Source organism: Clinocottus analis, unplaced genomic scaffold, assembly GCF_023055335.1.
Source record: "Clinocottus analis isolate CAN_PGR_092001 unplaced genomic scaffold, fCliAna1.0.p SCAF_5, whole genome shotgun sequence".
NCBI classification, from domain to species: Eukaryota; Metazoa; Chordata; class Actinopteri; order Perciformes; family Cottidae; genus Clinocottus; species Clinocottus analis.
The window spans coordinates 11,254,084-11,274,001 of record NW_027176207.1 but is presented as its reverse complement, the minus strand read 5'-3'; the positions used below and the strand labels follow the sequence as shown (position 1 = coordinate 11,274,001).

At 41.6% G+C, this 19,918-nt stretch overlaps 4 protein-coding genes across 5 annotated transcripts; 2 read left to right on the top strand and 2 right to left on the bottom strand.

The window, feature by feature from the left end:
• Positions 1-57: 57 nt before the first annotated feature.
• exosc8 (exosome component 8) lies at positions 58-3,097 on the bottom strand. The gene is made up of 11 exons (XM_068600576.1): positions 3,020-3,097; positions 2,548-2,584; positions 2,377-2,440; positions 2,209-2,282; positions 2,064-2,109; positions 1,861-1,966; positions 1,692-1,737; positions 1,504-1,600; positions 1,305-1,425; positions 1,107-1,213; positions 58-272 (listed from the first exon to the last, which is right to left on the bottom strand). The coding sequence occupies exons 1-11, from the start codon at positions 3,034-3,036 to the stop codon at positions 154-156; spliced, it is 834 nt and encodes a 277-aa protein (XP_068456677.1). The 5' UTR covers positions 3,037-3,097; the 3' UTR covers positions 58-153.
• Positions 3,098-3,851: 754 nt separating this feature from the next.
• alg5 (ALG5 dolichyl-phosphate beta-glucosyltransferase) lies at positions 3,852-8,454 on the top strand. The gene is made up of 10 exons (XM_068600960.1): positions 3,852-4,142; positions 4,834-5,002; positions 5,443-5,489; positions 5,742-5,810; positions 5,944-6,036; positions 6,144-6,257; positions 6,348-6,407; positions 6,486-6,637; positions 7,370-7,455; positions 7,792-8,454. The coding sequence occupies exons 1-10, from the start codon at positions 4,080-4,082 to the stop codon at positions 7,905-7,907; spliced, it is 969 nt and encodes a 322-aa protein (XP_068457061.1). The 5' UTR covers positions 3,852-4,079; the 3' UTR covers positions 7,908-8,454.
• A 2,940-nt stretch (positions 8,455-11,394) lies between these two features.
• Positions 11,395-17,022, top strand: smad9 (SMAD family member 9). 2 transcript variants are annotated; one of them, XM_068600270.1, is made up of 8 exons: positions 11,395-11,472; positions 13,140-13,637; positions 14,039-14,254; positions 14,513-14,770; positions 14,956-15,066; positions 15,359-15,580; positions 16,153-16,409; positions 16,585-17,022. In XM_068600270.1, the coding sequence occupies exons 2-8, from the start codon at positions 13,442-13,444 to the stop codon at positions 16,726-16,728; spliced, it is 1,404 nt and encodes a 467-aa protein (XP_068456371.1). In that variant the 5' UTR covers positions 11,395-11,472; positions 13,140-13,441; the 3' UTR covers positions 16,729-17,022. The 2 variants fall into 2 exon arrangements, with proteins under 2 accessions (XP_068456371.1, XP_068456372.1); XM_068600271.1 differs by lacking the exon at positions 11,395-11,472 and adding an exon at positions 12,042-12,151.
• Positions 17,023-17,133: 111 nt separating this feature from the next.
• rfxap (regulatory factor X-associated protein) lies at positions 17,134-19,623 on the bottom strand. Its single transcript, XM_068599847.1, has 3 exons — positions 18,932-19,623; positions 18,535-18,645; positions 17,134-18,019 (listed from the first exon to the last, which is right to left on the bottom strand). Exons 1-3 carry the CDS (start codon positions 19,358-19,360, stop codon positions 17,915-17,917), a joined length of 645 nt encoding a protein of 214 aa, XP_068455948.1. The 5' UTR covers positions 19,361-19,623; the 3' UTR covers positions 17,134-17,914.
• Between the last annotated feature and the right edge of the window lie 295 nt (positions 19,624-19,918).

The window sequence follows — 19,918 nt, the reverse complement described above, 5'->3', positions numbered from 1 at the left end:
TCAATTGAGTGTGTATGTGAGATGTTTCTGGACACTGAGAAATAATTTTTTAAGCAGTCTTTGTCAGCGGTTTTATTGTTATTAAAAAAAAAAGAATATATATTGACAGTGGAAAATACAGCTTTTAGATAAAAAGGTGTTGTCTGAGACTCGTTATTGTGCCGTCTTCACACTGTGAATGACTTTATCAATGAGTTTCTGGATCTCTCTCTGTCTCGCTGTCGCTCTGTTGATGCACTCCTGAAGCTTCTCTGCCGACAGTGGCGTCCCACCTGAGCCAGAGGGAAAGATCGGGAGCAGAGATGTTTTCTTTCCATTCAACTTCATAGTACAGTTTATAGGATTAGTTTGAGTCTAATACTGCAGCAGCATCTTTTATGCTCCAATTGACAGTTTTAGTCCTCATTATTGTAGTGAGAGGACTTAACTCTGGAGCAGTATCATTAGACTGCAACCGAAACTTACATCACTTACACTCATGTCAAAGCTAATTGAAGTTATAATGGTTTGACGTTTCAATTGATGTAAAATGTCAGTGAAACAACAAAACAGCTATAAACTATAAACTAAATAACTATATTTCATTGCAAATAAATCAAGGTGCAAGTGAAAAAACAAATCAATTACTGGTAGACAATACTTGACCAATGGTACCTCCAAAACAGAAGTCTTTGGTGTGTATTTTTATGTACCATTTGTTTCATATAAATATCTCCAGAAATGGTAATAACCAGCAAAAGAAAGGAAATGATTGAAATGTAGTCTATCAAACTTTTCAATGAATTTCTACTTTTAAAGTGATTTATATTATTGAAAGCAAATAATATATAGGCAGTTTTATTGAGACTGTTTAACCTGTATTGGGTGCTATTTTCCACTCTAAATTACAAAAAACAAGTGTCTAATAAATCAAGATGAACTGGGCTAATTGTAGAAATTGAACTAACATTGTTTTCTTAAACATAAAAACTAGCTTCTTCTGTCCCACATTTTTAACAGAGGGGAGATCCTGCCAAGTTTTTTTCCTTAATGTTATTAATAGGAAATTTGATTCACAGAGTATAAGCTCCACAAGAAGAGGCAAATCACTCGACTGGGTTTCTGACCTGGTTTGTGTACAATGCAGAGTCGCTCGTCATCATCCGTCACCACAGTGAGGCGAGAGGTCGACAGACTCTCCTCCTCAGCTGTGGGGTCTACAATCAGTATGGAACTGCACAGAGAGCAGGTCAGGATTACAAAAGTCATCGCAGAATAAAGTTTTTATCCCGGCTGGAAAAACAAACAAACATGCATCAACTTACTCGTCAAAGACACTAAAAGAGGCCCCGACTGGATGTTTATGAATTTGCAGCCCACGCTTCTTTTCAAAATTCACCTCCGGTGAACTAGTCTCTGTGTTGATGGTGACCTCTGGGAGCTGTGCTGTGGTGAGCAGGTAAACCGTTAATATACGAATGAAAAGCAGCTTCCAAAACAGCCAATTTTGGAGAGAGTACATACTGTTCTTCAGGGCAGCCAGCAGGGCGATGATGCAAGCGTCCAACACATTCCCATCGTAGTCGAGACACATCATGTCACAGTAGAGCACCCAGCAGAGCTACAAGCAGGATTAGCAGCGTCAGGACCAATGACACAACATTAACAATTGCAATCGAGCAGCTCCAGTGCACATGCATAGATTTATTTACCTTTCCTCGTTCAATGCACAAGTCCTCTGTTTGTATCACCTCAGAGCTGCAACCACCATATTAAACAAATGTGGGTTAAAAAAAAATGCACTGGCAGGCATTAAGAGAGTTAGCAGATACCTGACACTGTTGTGAAATGAAAACTAAAATGTGTGTAAAAGTTTGTCACCTTTCTATTACATCAGCGAGGAACTGGCTGGCCACCTGTGCCTGCTCTCCTGGCGGACCGGGCCGAAACTGAGAGGAACAGAGCGGCGGCAGGTCCACATTGGGCACTGAGAAGCATGTGAAGTGTTTGTTAGCTAATTTGGATTCCCTTGAGTGTAATTTTCCTTAAAATCTTAACATTTGCCACCACAGTACTGTACTTACCTATATAACCTTTACCTGGTGCTTCCACTGTTGGGTTTGTCAGCTCCTGCGGATGAAGAAACATAAGAAACCAAAGAACATTCAGGTCACCTGGTACAGATTCATTGGAATCAGGTTTTAATTAGATGTGTTCATAATCATTTACCGCTTTGATGCCACACATGACTGTGGTGTTTCCAACCTTCACCAGGGCTGAGCCATCTGCTGTGGATATGGACCCTGAACAGAGCAGTCAGAGAAAATCATCATCATGGAGACAAAAAAAAATAATACACAATCTACACTGTTGATAAGAATCAACGTAGTGTCTAACCTATATTCAGTGTTGTGGTTCTGAACTCCGACAGTTCCCGGCCATCCGGACGACAGTTTTCTTTCTGAAAAGGGAGCATTTTAAAGTGATAAAACTGCTGACATTGACATTAATAATGCACTTGTCAACGTAAGGCTGAACGGATACGTGTGTTGTGTTTTAGTCACTGACCAGAAAGCTCCTGTGGTACTCCAGAGGCTCAGCAACTCTGGGAGTGTACAAGTGAACAGGGAAGGGGTGAGTAGATATTCGCTTACAGAAACTGTTGTGATTACATTAATCCGTAATGACAGATCATTAGCTGCAGCTAGTTCGCCTGCAATTTAATTCGATTATAGTTACAAACTCCTGTGATCAGATTAATAGTAGGGCAGCAATACATTCCTCATTGCATTAGCTCGCTATTGCTTCTGTCGTGTAACGTTATGAGCTAACTATTTAGCAGAAGAACATAACTTTACGTTACGTTACTTAGCTGCAGCACCTTTCAGCAGACCATAACACGTCTTTCACACGTCTGAATCATGTGTGCTTTTCACCCTAAAATAAGCCAACGATCAGATCTGGTGCAACTGCTAATATAATTTCCTAACGGACGATTTAACATATAAATAGTGTTACTTTCGGAGTCTGTCAGCCTTACTTGAAACCAGCCGCCATGATGTTTTGATTAACCACGTGGGTTTGTTGTACGTCCTACGGTGGCCGGTAAGAAGAAGCTTGAGGGCGCAAAATTGGATTTCGATTTAAATAAATTCAGTCACAGTGAATTTGTTGGTTACTTATTTACTATATATATATATATATATATATATATATATATATATATATATATATATATATATATATATATATATATATATATATATATGTGTGTATTTTTGCTTTATATATATTAATACATAAAATAACTGTATGTAAAAAGCTCATTAGTTTTGAAAAGGCTTTTTGAATACGAATCCAATGAAAACCTAAGTAACATAATGTTGTATTCTGGTTCATTTCAAAGGCGATCTTCAAAAGCTTTAATGTGTTAATAATGTTTGATATCGCTGCTGTTGATGTTGAAATATCTATTTTCTAACCACAGAAATCAGAGAGTACCTACTTGTACCTACCTAATTGTATCATTTAAAGTGTCAGCACAGCTGCTTGGCTTTAAGGTATTCCACAATATCTTTGACAAAGCAGTTATTTGTATCACAGCGATATTGTGGTTCTGATCGATGGATTTGTTGCTGAGACAAAAATCCTAAATCTCTTGATTAATGTTAGTAATTACACACGTGTGAAGAAGACGCAAAGCCCTCTGATTATTTTAATCAGCTCATCGAATTGTAAGTCGTACCCACTCCTGTCCACCAGGGGGCGGTGTGGGCGCTGCATGCTCTCACGGCGCCGCACGGTGCTCTCTTGGGTCAAATTGATGATGTGTCTAGAAATGCATGCTCCTTCCGCATCGTCGCTGTGTTCAGTTTTGATTGGAAGTGGAGTTTACTGAGCTGCCTAGTGCCTACAGAGTAATGGGAAATAGAAGGACTCGTATATAGTGAGTCCACCTACACAAGTTCGTGTTTTTCTTGAATAGTCAGGGAAGTGACTGGAGATAAGACACGAACCAAAGCGAGAAGAAAGTACTCTAGCTTTTTAGCTAGCCACACACTCTTGGAGTCTGTCATTAGCTGCAGACTAACTTATGGAAAATGGATTTCCTCTGTGAAATAATTCAAGCCTTGGTCGTATTGGCAGCTCTAATATTTCTTGTGGTAAGTAGTTGTTATTTTTGAGTTAATATTATTTTGGCAAAGATCATGTGTAGCTCGTTTAAAGCAAGAGCTGTTGCAATCATTGATTGTTTTTCAGTGACACTGTGTGTTTTTTTTCCATGGGTCCTTGAGCAATGTATTCATCCTCCTGTACAGTACTTGTATGATACCTTATATTCTTTCTGAGTTTTATTGTAAACACAACAGTTGTTTACTTTAATTATGACCTAAAAAATGCTCCAAATCAGCTACAATAGTAAAGTTATTAGTCAGTTAAAATGTGGAAAACAAAATAAACCCAGTAAAAGTACAATAATGAAACACAATTCCAAAAGACTAATTTTTATCAAAAACCAAGAAAGGAATGAAACGTATATGAGGAAAACAAACTGTGACTAGAATACACCAAGAAGCAGGTCTAAGTGAACTTGAGGCATGATACAGGATAAACACACTAGAAGTTCATAAACAACAAATCAACAACAAAGACTGCTGTGTCTCTACTTTAGACGTCCATGCAAATTATGACATTCAGATTTAGTTATTGAAGGTATTGCACATTATTTTAGTGACACATGTTCTCAAGTAGAAGACATTCACACAGTTCTTGTCAATTATGTTAATAAAGTCTTTACACTTACCTGACAGCAAGAGTAACGAGAGTGCCATTGTCACATGTCTCTCATTTCAGGTGCTCATATTAGCACACGTCACTGCTAAGATGGTGAACCTGACACGCCATGAGAAGGAGAAATACTTCCTCACCGTGAACGGAGAGAAGGAGCTTTTCCCGAGCCTGCATGATCCCTATTCTAGAGAGCTCTCGGTGGTGATCCCGGCCTACAACGAAGAACTCCGAAGTGAGTGACTGGGTGGGGTCACACCCAGGTTTGTGCCAGGATCTTCTGCATAGTAACTTGTGCAGTGGGGGACTTCATCTGTTGATGTCCCATCAGTTACCTGCTTTACTTGAATGAAGACCGAGCAGAGTTAACCCAGTTGGGAAATAGCAATGTAATTATATTACAATGCACATTGACAGGATGCACAAAGAATGTACATGACAAAGCACATTTCAAGTCTGTGTTTTAGGACCTAGTTGCTGCTTCAGAATTAGTTCAGTTTACAGCCAGTGAGTGCACAGTTTACTCCATGTTGAATGATGGTTAGTGTGTCGGAAATTGACAAGCATTCAGTTAAATTGGTGCAGTTCAGATCCCATAGTCCCATTCTCTCAGACTTTATGTCATCTGCAGTAGATTATAGGCGCTAATATGTGTGTGAATGTGTTTCACAACAGTGCCAGTGATGTTGGATGAAGCTACAGAGTACTTGGAAAACAGACAGGTAAGTGCTCAGCCTCATGTGGGCAGTGATAAACTAAATAGTAATCATTATTTTTTATTATGAATCATAAGTTTGAGTTTGAAAATTAATAAATTGATGATGAAATGGAAGGCAGATGCAGTTTCATCATCCGTTAAGAGAAAGCTCTTATTGCTAGATCTGTTATTCTTAAAGTAATCAGTAGGTGGCAGCATTCAACATAAAATGTGCCTGTTGTAACACTCCATCCCTCATGTTATTTCCCTACTGCAGAAACAGCAACCCTCCTTTACCTATGAGGTAATAGTGGTTGATGATGGCAGCAAAGACAAAACCACAGAGGTGATCATTTTAAATAAGAATGTGGGGGGGGAGACTATGTCACTAAGAGTTCTGTTTCCGCTCAACTCACTTTTGCTTAGCCAAACATTTTTAAGTGATACAAATAGAGATTTATTTTTTGCTGTCCTGTCAGGTTGCCTTGCAGTACAGTAGAAAGTACGGTGCTGATAAAGTGCGGGTCCTGACGCTGGTGAAGAACAGGGGGAAAGGGGGAGCTGTGCGGATGGTGAGACTGTAGATACTGAGCTACAATATGTTCAAATGCAGCACAAAAGCAACCGTATGGATTGGCTTTTGTGTTGATTCTACTGTGTCATGTTGTTTCTCTTGAAGGGAACGCTGAGCTCCAGAGGGAAAGTCATTCTGATGGCAGATGCTGACGGAGCCACAAAGTTTTCTGACATTGAGAAAGTGGAGGCTGGACTTAATGCCCTCAACCCTAAACCGGTGTGTTGTGGTGCTGTTGAGTTGTTTTTTGTTGTTGTTGTCGTTGTGAGGTCGTTTGGCTGTTCTAAAAATGTCTCTCTATACATTTAGGAGAATATGGCAATTTCCTGTGGTTCCAGAGCTCACCTGGAGAACGACTCAGTAGCTCAGGTAACTGTTTGACAGTTTTTGTAGCGTTATCGACTGTGTCCGTCTCATTAAATAACCACTGTTTTGTCTTTGATACAGAGATCTGTATTTCGTTCATTCCTCATGTATGGCTTTCACTTCCTGGTGTGGTTCTTTTGCGTAAGAGGGATCAAAGACACACAGTGCGGCTTCAAGCTTTTCACACGTGAGGCTGCGCTCAAGACCTTCTCTTCTCTCCATGTGGAGCGATGGTGAGGACTCACTCTTAATGCACTCTTAATTACTTAGTGTAGCGATGTGGTCACAGCTGTCATTCGCATTTGTGTTAAAATAGTTGAGTCTGTTAAGCAGCTCGTGCCGGATCTTTGAAAACAATAGTGTTGTATTACTTGTTTTTCATTCGCTTTAACAAATATGATGTTAAAAATATCAGAAGTAATTATACTGTGGACAAAATGATAGTTTGAAAATGCTCCCTTCGGCTAATCTGCAGGAACGGGTGTTTTCAATGAATGTGGCTAATTAGACAGAACAATGCGTGGGATGCTATGATGTCACCAAACTCTATGTACCAATAAGAATGATAAAAGGGTAAATTGACCCGCCCTCAGAAAAGCAACAAACTAACAGGAGCGAGATAGAAGATGTCAATTACTCCCAAAGACTTGTGCAAAGGATACACTGCCGTATCGGCGTTTAAGAAATTGGGACCACCTTAGAGATAGATGTATGAGATGGATAACCAGATCACAAGCTGGCAGAGCAGGGTGATGAGGATGTACCAAATCAAGAAACGAGAATAGCTTGAATTCTTCAAAGAGGAAAATAAGTGAAACATCTGATGGGGCGGAGTGTGTAGTTGCATTAGTATTGTCTGATGCGTTCTCGTCTGTTGTGATTAGACGCTGTATATTGTTTGAACATAAACTTTATTGCAACGTTTGAACATCTGTTGTGCACTTGCATCTCCTTTTTTTCCACAGGGCCTTTGATGTGGAGCTCCTGTATATTGCCCAGTGTTTTAAAATCCCCATAGCCGAGGTGGCGGTCAACTGGACTGAAATAGAAGGTAGGATTTTCATGGAATATAATGACATGTGTCCGCCCACTGTCATCATTCTATAAATATATCTGTTGAATGCTTTTCTTTTTCTGTGATAAGCTCATTTGATGTATCTTCCAGTTATTCCATGTTTGTAATAACATTTTGTTAATAATAGCATAATTTAAGTGTTTATCATTCCTTTATCTTTTGTCATTTATCTTTGTCTTTGACTTGACTTTTACTTTGTGAGTATTGCTTCCCTCTCGATGTTTCATCCTATTAATAAAACAACTACTTACCAAAGACTACTAAGCGTATAGTATCACTTAAGAATTGAGTGCCTTTCGTTCGCTCTGGCAGGGTCCAAGCTGGTCCCGTTCTGGAGCTGGCTGCAGATGGGACGAGACCTGATCTTCATTCGCCTGCGCTACTTCACCGGAGCCTGGAAACTGCAGTCGCCACATAAGATTGACTAGCCAATCAGACGGGCCCTGGTGTCACAGAGACAGCCAATGATAGGGCATCAAACCTTTGGATGAGGTGGGATGAACAACTGTGTCCTTCATTCACTGTAATCAAGAACAAAGTGCACTATATCGCATTTTCTTCCTCTCCAGATGCCAACTTGTGTGAAGTATTGACACAGTTGTGAGTTCTTCATGGACCCTGCCTTTTCTTAAATATTTGGATTTCAGCTTGTGATGGCCGTTGTTACACGCACATCTCTGTTGCTGCGGCTTTCAGAGTGTCCATATGACTGATCGTGTAATAACTTACTCAATGTTAGTTTTGTGGCCAATCAGCTGTAAGTCAGAGAGCGTTGTATGCAAAGGATCTGATAATCTGTGTGTCATGATTCAGATGGGTGGAAGGAATGTTACTATATGAGGTTTTCAAACGTATATTTGAGGAAACATGTCCGTGGATTGATGGTCTGTATGACTTGAACCAAAATAAAAAAAAAAAAGATTTATGATTTAATCATTGTTATTAACCGACTACAGCTGCAACAATTAGTCAATCCATCGGTCAACAGAAAGTTTACTGCTTTGCAGATATGTTGATTATTGATCAATTGTTAAAATGATATTTTTTTGCAAACATTTGATAATTCTATAATCTCATCTATGGTTTTACATTGCGTAAAATTTAAATTAAAAAAAAATGTTGTCACCATAATCATTGATGCCTCAGTACAAGCAGAAAATACAATGTTTTTGTATTTTTTATCTCAGCCAAGCTGCAGAGTTCTGGTCCTGCTAGAATATATTTGCAGTATTTTTTTTTTAATCGTGAAGTTGAGAATGTATTTTTAATTTGAAGGAGTTATGTTCAATTTGATTCATTTTAAAGTAGACCTGGACCAGTATTTTTGTATTGAGCTTATGAGTGTCTTCACTGTGTTCAACATTTTAAACTGATATGTATCCCGTCTCTTTGCAGTCACAGCCACACTGCTAATAGAGTGATTCTGAAGTGCGTGATATCGGACTGCAACATGTGTCAGATGCAGCATTTTAACACAGAGTGCACGGCTGTGCTTACTGTTTTCCCAAAATGGGGACCAGACATCCTTCAGAAGGAAATCAGCCCAGGAACATCAGCTAAATATTATTTCGGGAAATCTGCGGGATCTAACCTAACTTGCAGTTTATTGAATTGCTATGAAATTAGATTTTAACAGCTAAAATCATCAGATAATTGTGGCTGATCAGGGAAACCCTTTATTACCAAAGCATTTGCCTGTCTCCTAAACCTTGTGTGAACATCTTGGAAAGCGTCCGGCCAGCGGTTTTTTACGGTCAGAGTAAATTAAGTTTTTCATAGTGCTCTTAAGCCTGAGGTCTCTCGCTTCGCAAAGATGCGGATGTCGCTCTGGGGCCCCTCGAAGCCCCGGGGAGCGCATCCTGTTTGTGCCTTGCCAGCCGGTCTGTCTGCCCTCCGAGACCAGACAAGACACAGAGCCGGTGACTCGTCATCTGGCGGCTGTTTCCCCGTTTCCTGCCCGGAGTGAGGTGACGAAATTTACATGGAAATGGTATTTCATTGATCCACTCTATTCACTGTGATGCCCTAATAGATGACCAGTGATCGAAAGACATGAAGCCAACTAAATATGACACCATATTTAATGCGAGGTTATTTTCTTATTATGTAAATTATTCTAAAGCTGGAACAAACTGTGCTCCTCGTTTCCCCGCTGAGACCTCAGGTCTTCTCAGAGTAGCTCGACTTGCTTTTGGAACTACCTGGCTTTGAAAGACCCCCACATATCTACCTATTTGTGACATCCCGGTGGTGCAAGTTGATGCATGCACCTGGTGGTGTTTGTGAAAAATAAAACCCATCATGTTTTTGACAGGATCCCGAGAGCGCTTTCACTTCGGGCTGGAGGATTGTTGCGTTCCGCAGCAGTTGCTGTAAACTGAAAATGTCAAACTTGTAGACTCACTGTCGCCAGCCGGGGCTTGCGTCATTAACTGGACTAGCCACGGCACTCCCAATACAGGATCGTATCCATCCGCAATGCGAAAGCCCTCATATGGCTCCCAACAATAGATAACAAAACAACTGAATTAATGTGGCGAGGGAAAACAAACACGGAGCTTTGATTTCACATCACGATTGAATTGGCGGTGGAGGGGTTTCCTCCATCATTAGACAGTTTAAGCTACAAGTGCAGTGTGCGCGCGAAAGTAAATACCAAAATAGTTATTTCATGGTAGATTTGTTTAATTCCCAGTTAAAAACTGTTCCCAGCACCTATTTTATGGCTGCACAGCATTGCCAAACGGGCGAAACCTGACATCTAAAGGCAAAGGATAACTGTGGAATGGATGCTTCACTTCCATCATTATTACACTGACATCCGTCATCTTGATCATATTTAGTTTATAGCCTGTGCATGATTAAATAACCAAACAGTGTTATTTAATCATAGAAGAATACAAATGAATTCAAGAAGAATACACATACAGAGATTTTAACTTTAAGAATGATGCACACAGTAAGAACAACGTTATTGTAGCAATTCATCAGTAGGAAGGTCTACGCCATTGCATACGAATTAGCCTGAAGGGGGGAACAGGTGTGATTGTTTTATTGCCTGGCCTCCGTTAGAGAGCCATGTGACAGGGAGAAGGATGCTCAGGTGGGGCCACGAGTGCACGTGCACGTGCATGCAGCTGCTTTGCCCGAATTTGAAATCCCTGAAATGCTGTGAAAGTTCCAGGAGGGGGGAAGGCGGAGGGATCGTACATGCAGGCGCTGCGGTTCCAGCCAGGCTGACGCCGCCGAGGCTGTGTGGCGCTAGACTGGCTGCTGGAGGAGCGGAGGCTCCGAGGGCTTCAGACCTGCATCAAGGCGGCCGCAGACTGCCAGGACACACCGGAAAGAAGCGTGGCTGTTCCTTCACAATAAAATAAACATTGTGGTTTAACCGTGAGTCATGAACCTGCACGAGCGTTGTTGGGCTGAGTTTGCCACTGGAAAATGCTGCTGGTAAATAAATGGAAGTGATGAGTTATATATTAATTTATTGCTAAATGAAAACGTATATAAGTGATTATATCTGGCACTCATTAAATGGATCTTAATTATAGTACTTTGTTTTTTTTTTTCAATTCTTAAAGAAATTGTACTGGATTGTTTTTGTTCTGAGTGTGTACTCATGGCTATAATAAATTGCTTTGGATAAAAGTGTCAGCTAAATGGAATGTAATATAATGTAGTGCTTGGATTGTTTCACACTCAAATGTAACCTAAATGTGTGCTCTATAAAACATTAAAATATGCCAAATGTGTTCTCACCCTCTGACACATTGAAACACAAACACATTTAGTCGACAAATCTTTTATTTAGAAGGTCCAACAGGATAAAATGTATATTGTGGGTGACTTGACACTTGAAAGTCAACACACGCTCATACACGCGCACGCAAACAGACACACACCTTCGCTGGTCCAGTGTGCTGGCTCGGCTCTCTACAGGCAGGGTCTCCGCACGCTGAGGCAGTCTGTGCACTTGTCATCACAACTAGGGTGAGTAAATAAACACAGTGTATGTTTCCAGGAATTGCAAGTTGCTATTTTATGTCTGCTCTGGTGGATTTGTTACGAAAGTGAATATTGTGAAATACTATTCTCAGTCATGGGGGCTGACGGGCAACTTTTTTATTGATTAAATATATTATTTTCATATATTGACATTGATAAATACAGGCTCATGTTATATCGGAGAATAGATCAATGGACAGTTCTCTACTATTTTGAGCACACATTTAAGATCATTCAAGCTTTGTTTCGGTTTTCTTTGGTACTTGACTGACTGGTTGAATGCATGTTATCAAACTATAGGATGGTTGCCAAGTTTATGGTCAGGTATTGTCAAGGTGTCAGGGTCGGTAAATATTCTGGATTATGTTGCAGCAAAAGCACTCGTTGTAATCGTAGTAAAGGGAAGCTGGCGTGTTTACTTTTGAGAAGGGGTGTCCTGGTGATAAAGCATTAGGTAATTAGCCTATCTGAGCCTGCAGACTGAGTGACGCCAGTCTCCATAAAGCACCAGCGGCAGACTGATGCCGCATTGAGCTCGTGCGCTTTTGCTGTCATTGTAAACCACAGCTGTCTAGTTTTTTTTTTTGTTTTTTTTCCTGCGGGAGAGCAGCTTTGGTCACAAAAGCATATAGGACACAATGCTGCTTCACATTTCTTAATACATGTGAGTATTTTTTTTCAAAGATCCATCTTATTGAAAAGCCACAGAAACTCAGATTTGGAAACTCTTACGAGGTTTTGTTGTGTTTTTTTTTTTTCTTTTAATGATCGGGCGTCCAAGCCAAACACTGTGGTTAAAAAAGCGTTTTTATTTACCGATTCTAAACGCTTTGCATGCTTAGAGTGCATAAACAAACAGGCGTAGAGGAGAAAGAGGTTTATAATCTGACATGCAAAAGTGATCTACGACAGTGCTACACATACTTTGAGTCAAAAATGATAGGCTTCTCTTACCACAAGACGTTCTGCTAGCTTAGAACAACATCATAAACTTACAGACATATTTTACTGTATGAAGATTTGGGAAAGTTTGAGTGATTTATCAGTAAGGTGGGGCTGCCAGAGTGATGAGCAGTAAAGAGCTGATTTATAGGACTCAAAAGATAACCTACATATGTTGGAATAGACGGAATGCTTTGTCTGCTTCTGCCCAACTAAAAAAGTAGTTGGTATAGAAAAAAATAGATGCAAAAAAAACAAAACAGGGAGAGCTCTCCCTCCCTCCCTCCCCTCTCTCTCCCCCTGTCCTGTGATGTGTTCTGGCCAGACAGTATGGCTCCTGGGCGTCAGTGGCATGATCATAGAAACAGAGGCCAGAAAGGACATTCCTCATTGTTGGTGAATCTAGAAATGAGCTTGGCTATCTTGCCCTGCTCTTTTTGAAACTGCATGGCATGCGTTTTCTCCATAACTAAAGAACAGCCTAGTTGTTGTGGGAGTTCAGTTTGATACAGACATGGCCTATCATTGTCCTACTGATCCAGCCTAATGCCCAGATTGTTACATATCCGTCTTTGATTTCACCGTGCTAAATTCCCCTTACAATTAAATCCCATGGTCTCTTTTCTATCTAACCACTGAACTATTTCTCCAACCATGCATTTGTTTCGGTTAAATTAGCAGTTAATACTCTCTCTTTCTTCTCTTGCCAGATGATTGAAACTTGACCTGGATTTCCGACTGCGAGGAATAACCTTCCCTGCAGGAGGTTTCAAATCTAGAGCTGCTGGATCCCTTCTGTGCCAACACAGAGAGGGGATTTAGAGTTTGTGCTGCACTTGGGAACTCCTCTACTACTGCTGCTCTGTTCACACAGACTCACCACAATACCTCTTTTACCCTTACCTCTGTCCTGGCTTCTTATTATAATTGACTCCTCACTGTCCTCGAGGGAACTATTATCCCTTTAACAGCATCCATCACCTCATCTCGCCACCCTTTTATCCACCTCATAATGAACTCCACTACATCCATTACATCCCTGTTCTCCTTCACAAGCCCAGCGGTGAAGCGCCTGCTCGGCTGGAAACAGGGGGATGAGGAGGAGAAGTGGGCGGAAAAAGCGGTGGACTCCCTAGTGAAGAAATTAAAGAAGAAGAAAGGGGCAATGGAGGAGTTGGAGAGAGCCCTCAGCTGTCCTGGGCAGCCCAGTAAGTAACACACTTTCAAACTTTCAGTTGTGTCCAGCAGATCCCAATCTGGAGGTCCAGGGGTCACAAGATAAACACAAGGGGCAATAAGATTATTAGGAACATGGACAAAACATGCTTCTGCTGCACAAAATAATGTAATCTGTTTTGCTGATGTCTTGTGAATACTTGATACTTGATACTTCGGGCCTCTTCGAATGAAACACTTTGCTTTATTGCTCTACTTCGGGGCTCATAATGTAAAAAGGTTGGGAACCGCCTATAGTTAGTAAAGAGCATGTTTCAGCCATGTTTCACACAATTGTGAGCTCTCATCATGATGACAAATGTTTACACGAACGACAGCAGTTCAGACACACAACACAATCTGCCGATTTAAATGTTTGATTTGATTCCTCCAGGCAAGTGTGTGACGATTCCTCGGTCGCTGGACGGGAGGCTGCAGGTGTCCCACAGGAAGGGACTGCCCCATGTCATCTACTGCAGGGTGTGGCGCTGGCCCGACCTGCAGTCCCACCACGAGCTGAAAGCCCTGGAGTGCTGCGAGTTCGCCTTCTGCTCCAAGCAGAAAGACATCTGTGTTAACCCGTACCATTACAGGCGCGTGGAGACTCCAGGTAAACACATTATCAGAGAACATCTTCTGAATTGGCAGTAAAATAATAAGGTCACTGTTGAATCGTAATATCATCACAGTAAATCTTTTGTCGGTTCCCAAACCAAGACAGAACATTTGATCTGATTCAGCGTTCCCAGGCCAAAAGGATTGCAGTAATATGATCTTTCATAACAGCATCTGGTCTTGCTCTGGGTCCCTTTGTGTCTGTTCACTCCCTCACTACCTTTTTTCTTTCCTTTCTCTCGTCTCCTCTCAGTGCTGCCGCCAGTTCTGGTCCCACGCCACAGCGAGTTCAACCCTCAACACAGTTTACTGGCCAAGTTCAGGAACGCCTCTCTGCACAACGAGCCTCTGATGCCCCAGAACGCCACCTACCCAGACTCCTTCCCCACGCTGCCCTGCTCCTCCTTCTCTTCCTCCCCTTCTTCCACCCTCATCCAGTCTCCCACCTCACAGAGTTACCCCGACTCCCCCAACAGCTCTGCAGAGCCTGGTAGTCCGTATCACATCACAGGTAGGAACCTAAACCAGCGAGCTTATACTCCTGCGAGGCAGTCTATGTGAGATAGCAGACGAACACTTGTCATGCCAGCAGGTTTATTAATTTATTCATGACATTAAGTCTCTTAACCTCTGAAGTGCACATCAACTACTTTTCCAACTCATCCCGTATCTGTAATTTGTGACGTGCTTTTCCAGCGGAGACTCCCCCACCTCCATACAGCATGATGGAGACAAGCCCTCAAGATGATGTGAAGCCCAGCAACTCCACTGAAACCCTCAAACTCACATTTTCCTCTCCACATAGAGGTAACTTCAGTTCACATGGGATATGCAGAAAATAGAAATACATACCATTTAAGTAGTATTTATGCCTATTAAGTAACTATAACATGAGAAGATATATGTGTGTGTGAGATAGAGATGTTGTTTGACTAGTTATGCTGACGCATTCATATCTCCAGTTGTACTTTTGCCACTGCAGGGAATGTTGCAAATATTTAGCATCAATGTGCTAAAGTATCTCAAATAAAATGTACCATGGCATATGTTATCCTTCATGCCCACCTCTAAGTCAACCTTTCATTGTGTTCCTGTTTAGATTTACGGCCCGTGTGTTACGAGGAACCAGAGTACTGGTGTTCAGTAGCTTACTACGAGCTCAATAACCGGGTCGGGGAGACGTTCCATGCATCGTCGCGCAGCGTCCTGGTGGACGGCTTCACAGACCCGTCCAACAACAAGAACCGCTTCTGCCTTGGCCTGCTATCCAATGTGAACCGCAACTCCACCATCGAACACACACGCAGGCACATAGGCAAAGGTAGGCTGGATGACTCATGCAGGTATTTCATATCAGAACACAACCTTTTGAATAGTTTTTAGTTTTGGAGAGTTGTTCTTTGATAGATGTCCACTTGAGTGTGTGTCTTTTGTAAGCAAACTTCTGGCTTCAGAAAGCTTGCATCATGTGTTAAATACTGGAGGACATTTTTTTGTCTCATGATGGAAGAGTTTAGAAAGCCTGCCTTTGTTGGAGCGAGAAACCATGTCTCTCGAGGTTACGTAAACAGTGCACTTTGTGGTTTTGAAGGATTGGGGCTACAAAGAGGGTCGAGGGCAGTTGGTCAATTCCATTGTGGTTTTGCTCTTTATAATCTAAAAAAAAACACAGCATTTTCCCGCTATAAACAACAAATTGATGGAATATATATATATATATATATATATATATATATATATATATATATATATATATATATATATATATATATATATATATATCTTTGATTGCATGTTTTATTTGATAAAAGCTGTTTGGACATGTTCAACATTTTAAGTGTTTGTGCCGCAGTTGTTTCACTACTATTTGCTTGTCTCCTCCATTCCTCTAAGGTTTACACCTGTACTATGTGGGCGGCGAGGTGTATGCAGAGTGTCTGAGCGACAGCAGTATCTTCGTCCAGAGTCGCAACTGTAATTTCCAGCACGGCTTCCACGCCACCACTGTGTGTAAGATCCCCAGTGGCTGCAGCCTCAAGATCTTCAACAACCAGCTGTTTGCCCAGCTCCTCGCCCAGTCGGTCAACCACGGCTTTGAGGTCGTTTATGAGCTCACTAAAATGTGTACCATCCGCATGAGCTTTGTTAAGGTACTGAGCTTTCTTGGTATATTAAACATTTGGGATTTGCACGTAATTTAATAGTTATTTTGGACTAGATGTGCTGTTTGAGTGAAATCCTCCTGTAAACAAGTATTTCACATGAAATATTCAACTGAACTGCCAACATGAGCAGCTGAAATGCACTGTTATGTGTTCTCATCAGGGCTGGGGTGCTGAATACCACCGGCAAGATGTGACCAGCACCCCCTGCTGGATTGAGGTACATCTGCACGGGCCCCTGCAGTGGCTGGACAAGGTCCTCACACAGATGGGGTCCCCCCACAACCCGATTTCTTCAGTGTCATAACGTGGACACGTAATGGTCCTCCTCACAGGTAGTCGTACATTCTGTATGTTCTCTGTCCATGTTTCATGTCCTGTGGGCCTTCACTTGACATCTCAAACAAAAATACCTGTCGCCCACAGTTTTGTCACATCATGCCACATAACTGACACACGAGTGATTGAATTTAATTTACAGCTCATGTCGTTATACGATCAAGTGTTAGTTAATCCCAGACTGTGATAAAGTATTTATCGTCTCGCTCTCTCCTGTCATTGGGACATTAACTGCACTCCAAGACAAAAAAAACAGGTACCCAAATACTAGTGTTATAAAGTCTTGTAAATGTTATTCTGTTATATGTATTATATTTCCATGTTTTGAATAATGTTTGACTGGTTTGCTTTATACTTGTTTAATTAAAGTTGTTTTAAGACAAAGAACTTTCTCATTGATTTAATAATTTTACTCTCATACTCACAGCAGAATATACACTTCAATTTAAAAACACAGGAACCACATACGGTTAGGGACAGTACAATGATCAATATTCATCCCACCAAACCTAATTTGTGTTCCTTTTTGTATACAGTTCCTGTAGTTAAAGACAAGTCCTGAAAGCCCTTTACGTCTACAACAGGGCTCCAAACATGCATTACACAATGGATTATCACATGTAACACACACGTTCATATTCAAGAGACAACATTAGGCTAAAAACAGAGTAAGAAGTATGACACACTCAAAAACACAAAGAAACTGTAAGAGGCTTTCTTTCAGCAATGGGACAGACAGGAGGATCAAATTGAGCTCACAGGATCTCTCAGCGAAACTGAGGCTTCAACATCTGAATAACTTCGACGAGACGATTGCAATCCAAAGCCTTCATTACTATTGTCACATCAAGACAGGGGACTAACGCAAAGAATGGGAATTAAAAAGTCAATTCACAAGTAAAAATGAAAAGAAATAACATTAGACATACTCCAAAATGTATGCCTTTTAGGATTTAGCTCAGTTTACCTCGTTCTGTCCACAAGTCTTATAAAACGTCTCTTGATAATCATGTTATTTTTTTCTTCTGCATGGTGGTCTTGCTGGGGAAAGTAATGTTTACAGTACGCGATTACTATCCATTTACGCATGGCATGCCAGTGTTTCTTCAGTGCTCTCTGTCCAAAATACAAAGTAAAACACTGACGGGCCGGCGTCAACAGCCCGGGAACTGCTGCTGTGATTGGCTGCGGCTCTGTGTGGCGAGGAGCTGCTGCTGCTGCTGCAGGAAGCTGATCACCTCGGGACTTCTGAGCAGTGACTGAAGGAAACAAATAAACATATATTTTAGTAGATACAAAGCTTACTTGTCTTAATCTGCCTTTGTAGGGAAGAGAGTGCCTTGTGCCAAAAGGGACATCTGCCAGTTTTGGTGGAAGGACACAAAAACACACAGTAACTTTCAAACCTGTTCACTTAGATGCTGAGCAGATGTATGAGAGTCATTTGGATAATGTTGCACATAATAATGAGCACAGGCATACAGATGGATGACATGTTAAAAAGGGAAAATCTAAATAAATGAGATGAAAAAGATAACGAATGAAGATGCTGTCTTGAAAGTTGTGGGCACTCTCCATGCTGAGATTGAGTATGCATATCCCTCATCGAGGGAAAGGGTCACTGAATAGTTTGAGTATAAAAAATAACATCAATCATATGACAAGCTCCACACACTGTTCTGGAGGCTCTTGGTAAACCCTTACGAAGACGCATTGTGTTGTTTTTGTCACCCATCTGTGGCACAATCAGTCAATTTGTCCAGTTATGACGTACCAGTCTTTTCTGGTTGAGGACCTGCTCGATCAGAGAGGGTCTGGCAGGCCGGTCCCCCATGGCTCCCAGACGCTGTTTGTTCACAGACACAGGCCGCTCCTCTGAGTTTTCCTGATTGACACATAAAAAAACACACAATAACACACAATTAACTAGGAGAGTTTTGCTTGTATTGTCGTTTAGTAAAGTCTGGGGAAAAATAGCCAGGGAGTGTGGCAATGAGTTAATGAGTTAAACCCTAGCAAAGTCTAAACTGAGTTCATCTATCTCTACATGTAGATATGGTTTGTAATAAAAGTCTACTTTATATGGTTTGTATGGAAAAACTCTACCACATCATTAAGGCGAGTTCAAACGAATGCATCGCCACATGACAGGATCTATATCTCAATCTTACGTCAATCTTTCCACTGGACATGGCCTGGTCGCTCTTCTTCTTCTTGTACTTGTCCTTGTACATCTTGTTGCGGTGCTTCTTGCACATCCAGGGCTTCCTCTGCTTGGCCACCTGCGTCGTGGTCTCCGTGCAGCCCTCGTAGGTGCACTGTTTGGGTGCGCTGTCGCCCTCCGAGGTCTCCTCGTCGTTGAGCTCCTCCGGGCTGGCGGCGCTTTCTCTGTAATCCGAAGTGTCCAGCATGTCGCTCTCCTCGTCGGGGTCGTCCATGTCGTACGAGGAGGCGTTGTTGTCTGGCTCGTGCGGCGTTATCACATTCCTGCTGTCGACGACCCCGCTCTTACTCACGTAGTACCTCTGTCCGTCTTTAGTGAGCAACAGAGTCGAGTCTTTGTCTTTGTTTGCCGATGCTGAATTGTCATCTTCACTCATGATCGCGGCGAACAAATGCAGACTTGCAGCTCGGCACCATCAGCTAGCTTGCTGTCAAACCTCTGCGGTCAGCTGACGTTACAAAGCGGAGCTCCCAACGCAGCTGCCCACCCGGTGATTTATATTATCCGATTTGAAAAGGCGGTGTGTCATAAATACAAAGTTTCGTAAGACTTCTGGGCTCCTAGCTTCCTACCCTTCAACTTTCAGAGGTTTTAAATACCACTGTTCTCGTTGCTTTTCGATAACAAAAATGTTCTTCTTCGCTGGTTTGGCTCCTATTTGACAGAGCGGCCCCTAGTGGCCACGCGCAGGGCATGCAACACATCCGCCTTCTTTTTTGGGCGGTATTAACGTTGTTTTTTTTTTACAATCTTCCAGGAGACATTTTGCGTGCATGTTAAATACATTCACTTTGCTTAAATAATGAATGCACCACATGGTTTCTGCTTCCCGCACGTAAATGACACGTTTTGATATACCAGATGTTTTAATTGACATTGTGACTTTTTTCATAAATATTTTCCCATTCAATTCATTGCACACAATACGAAGATA